The 3,113-nt window shown below is 49.1% G+C and overlaps 1 protein-coding gene across 1 annotated transcript in view; it reads left to right on the top strand.

Annotated features, from left to right (window-relative positions):
• Positions 1–3,113, top strand: part of LOC114630452 (pregnancy-specific glycoprotein 22-like) — a 41,855-nt gene that overhangs the window by 675 nt on the left and 38,067 nt on the right. The window contains exon 2 of the mRNA XM_028778688.1: positions 527–886. Coding sequence (XP_028634521.1) covers positions 527–886 — 360 coding nt within the window. The remainder of the gene's footprint in view (positions 1–526; positions 887–3,113) is intronic.

Here is a 3,113-nt window from a genome sequence, read left to right as displayed (position 1 = left end):
CTTCCTTCCTTCCTTCCTTCCTTCCTTCCTTCCTTCCTTCCTTCCTGTTTCCTTCATTTTTTTTCCTTTCTCCCCCATCATTTTCTGAGATCTTTTCAGTAACCGGACCTTCTAAAAAGATAATTCCAATCCCTGTCCTCACAAAGCCCTTCCTAGTGGATCAGAAATCACAGTATCCAGAGGAGAAAGTCAGTGGTTTAATGGAAACTTAAATAGAACAGGAAACAGTTCAGAAAATGAGGACTGTGTGAAGGAGGAGGAGGAGGAGGAAGAGGAGGAGGAGGAAGAGTAAGAGGAGGAGGAGGTCAGATTGCTGCTTCTCCTCACACCAGACACTATTTATATGAAGAATGATATGAGGACACCTGAGTAGAGTTTTCCACAGAGAGGAAATGACACCCTCTGAGTCTCTGAGGGCATGGAGGTATGTTACTTACCTCCATTAAGGTTGTATGTAGCCACAGGCATAAGCTGAGGGATGCTCACACCTGATCATGACTGGTGGCTTCTCTCTCTTCCCTGCTAGCCTCCCTCTTAACCTGCTGGCTCCTGCCCACCACTGCTGGAGTCACCATCGAATCCTTACCGTTCAAAGTGGTTGAAGGAGAAAATGTTCTTCTACGTGTTGACAATCTGCCAGAGAATCTTCTAATCTTTGCCTGGTACAGAGGGGTGACAAATGTGACGTTTGCAATTGCATTCTATTCACTGTACTATCAAGCAAGTGTGAAGGGGCCGACCCACAGCGGTAGAGAGATATTGTACGGCAACGGGTCCCTGTGGATCAAAAATGTCACCCGGAAGGACACAGGATTATACACTTTTCGAACCATCAGTAGACGTGGAGAAATTGTAACAAGTGCATCCATGTTCCTTCTCGTGTACTGTAAGTAATTCCCTGTGAACTGTGGGTTCTGGGTAGAGTCCTTCCACTAGGCACACAGAATTGTCAGGCCTGGCCTGTGTCTCCCTTTTCTTTGCATTGTGTCTCCATGTTGGGGTTCTAGAATTTAGTGTAGGACACACATGGTGGGGAATAATGTCAATTGGCCAGAATCCTTCATTTGACTTCACCTTGGAGAAACCTGTATGCATGGTGAGCAAGTCTTGGGGTTCTTAGCAGGAGACTTTCCTTGAGAAACACCTTGAGGGAAGGAAGAAGGGCCTGTGGAAGCAATGGGCATCTTACAGTGTTAAGCTCCAGTGACCCCTGGCTCCACACCTCTGTTCCAGACTCAACTCCTGATGTTCCTGAGAAGCTTTTGGCTAGGGCTGGGTCTTGACTTTTGTTTGCAGAGAAGAGTGCTTGTTAGGAGTCATGGTCTTGCTCCATGTGTAACCAAACAGTGCCCTGTGATGAGAGCCATGAGTAGGCTAGGTCTCCTGGTCCTCCCTATTGACCCAGAGGGAGCACAGCAGGGCAGATTCCCAGGCCATTAACCCATTGTCCTGATGGGCTTATGAGACTTCCAGGAAGGCCGGGGTCTCCTGAAGGGGAGGGACAGAGGACACAGGACCTCCTGGCAAGTTGTTGTCTTTTGAGGCCAGTACATTCACTCCTACAGACAAATGAGGACAGGCTCTACTGGTGTGGACAGTTCCCCAGACATGAGCTGCAGTTCTCACAGTGAAGAGTAGGCATAACTGGGAACACTAAAGGAATACTAATAAGCCTACATACCTTAATCAGGACCTCACCTTGTATCCTGGCTTTTACCTCTGTCCCCATAGACCTGGAGGTCACTGGCACAGCCTCCTCAGACCTCTTAGCTGCTTTGTATATCTGCTACCCTGCCAGGGGATCATGTTTACATTCCAGACATACATATGTTCTGGGGATGAAAGGGTGTCCTATGGGAATCACGAAGACAGGTACAACGCATCTCAGAAAGGCCAAGGAGCACATGGGTAGACCCACAACCCAGCTCAGCAGGCAGAGGAAGTGTGCACACTATTTGAAACCCTTAATGGGATGATGGAGTCCAGAGCAGTCCTTCCAAGACTCAGGTCACCTCCTCCCACAGACTCAGGCTGGGAGTTCCTGACACATCTGTTCCTGGGCCTTTCTTCTCCCTCAGAATCCTGACTGGTGACTGCAGTGGGAATGGAGCTGTCCCCTTCCCCACTCATCATGTAGCTGGTCCCTTTAGATCCCTCACAGACATCTCTGTCAGCTTCTTCCTGAGAGAAAATTCCATCTTTCCACATGACTGAGAACACAGGGTAGACTGAGTTCCCAGCTGGGTTTCTGTGTCACACAGGGAGTGCAGAGGCTCCCTCTTTGGTGCTGACTGACCCAAGATGATAACACAACAAAGGGCCACCTCTGGGTGAGCTGCTGATTTCACAGGACACAGAGATGCTCAGAAGGTTGTTGTCACTGTGTAGTCTGGAGATCTGAACCAGAAGGATTCTAGAGGAGAGGATAGGTGTATAATTCTGAGTGTGTACAGGGCAGAGAACAGTGAGTTACCTACAGGACATAGGACTCTGGAAGATGCTTTTGTCTGGGTGGAGGATGAGGGTAGGGGAGGGAAATTGGGAGCTGAGCTGGATTAAATGTGTTACAGACAGAGGACACATCAGGCTACAGCGTCCAGGGAGACCCCTCTGTACCCTCTTCAAAGGTTGTACCTCCTGTCAGGCCCTCCTGATCACGGGTGAGGAGACCACGCTCTACAGAGTGTGAGAGCAGAGGAGTCACCTACTCTCTGGAGTCTCCTCAGGAGCTCAATGACCTGAGAGGAGTCTCAGTGTTTGTAGAAGACATGGTGGGACAGAGGCTCAGCAGCATCAGGAGGCTCTTGGTGAAGAGAGGAAGTAGGGGAAGGGGAGATTGTTCTCACCCACTGTTAATCAGCTTAAGCACATTGTTCTGGAGGCTGATGTTCTCAGCTGTGAAGTCCCAATAAGAAACCAAGCTGGTGTTGATCAGTGACATGGTTCAGTGAATATTGGCATTTACTTCATTGACAGTCTGAGAACCAGTGAATACAAGTTGTCCCCTGACCTCATCCTAGAGATGGTGTCCTGCAAAACAACACACACACAGAGAAACACCCTTGACTCTCTCTCTCTCTCTCTCTCTCTCTCTCTCTCTCTCTCTCTCTCTC

Source organism: Grammomys surdaster, unplaced genomic scaffold (assembly GCF_004785775.1).
Source record: "Grammomys surdaster isolate TR1022 unplaced genomic scaffold, NIH_TR_1.0 339, whole genome shotgun sequence".
Lineage (NCBI taxonomy): Eukaryota > Metazoa > Chordata > Mammalia > Rodentia > Muridae > Grammomys > Grammomys surdaster.
The sequence above is the reverse complement of the archived record's forward strand: the minus strand, read 5'-3'. Positions and strand labels throughout refer to the sequence as shown.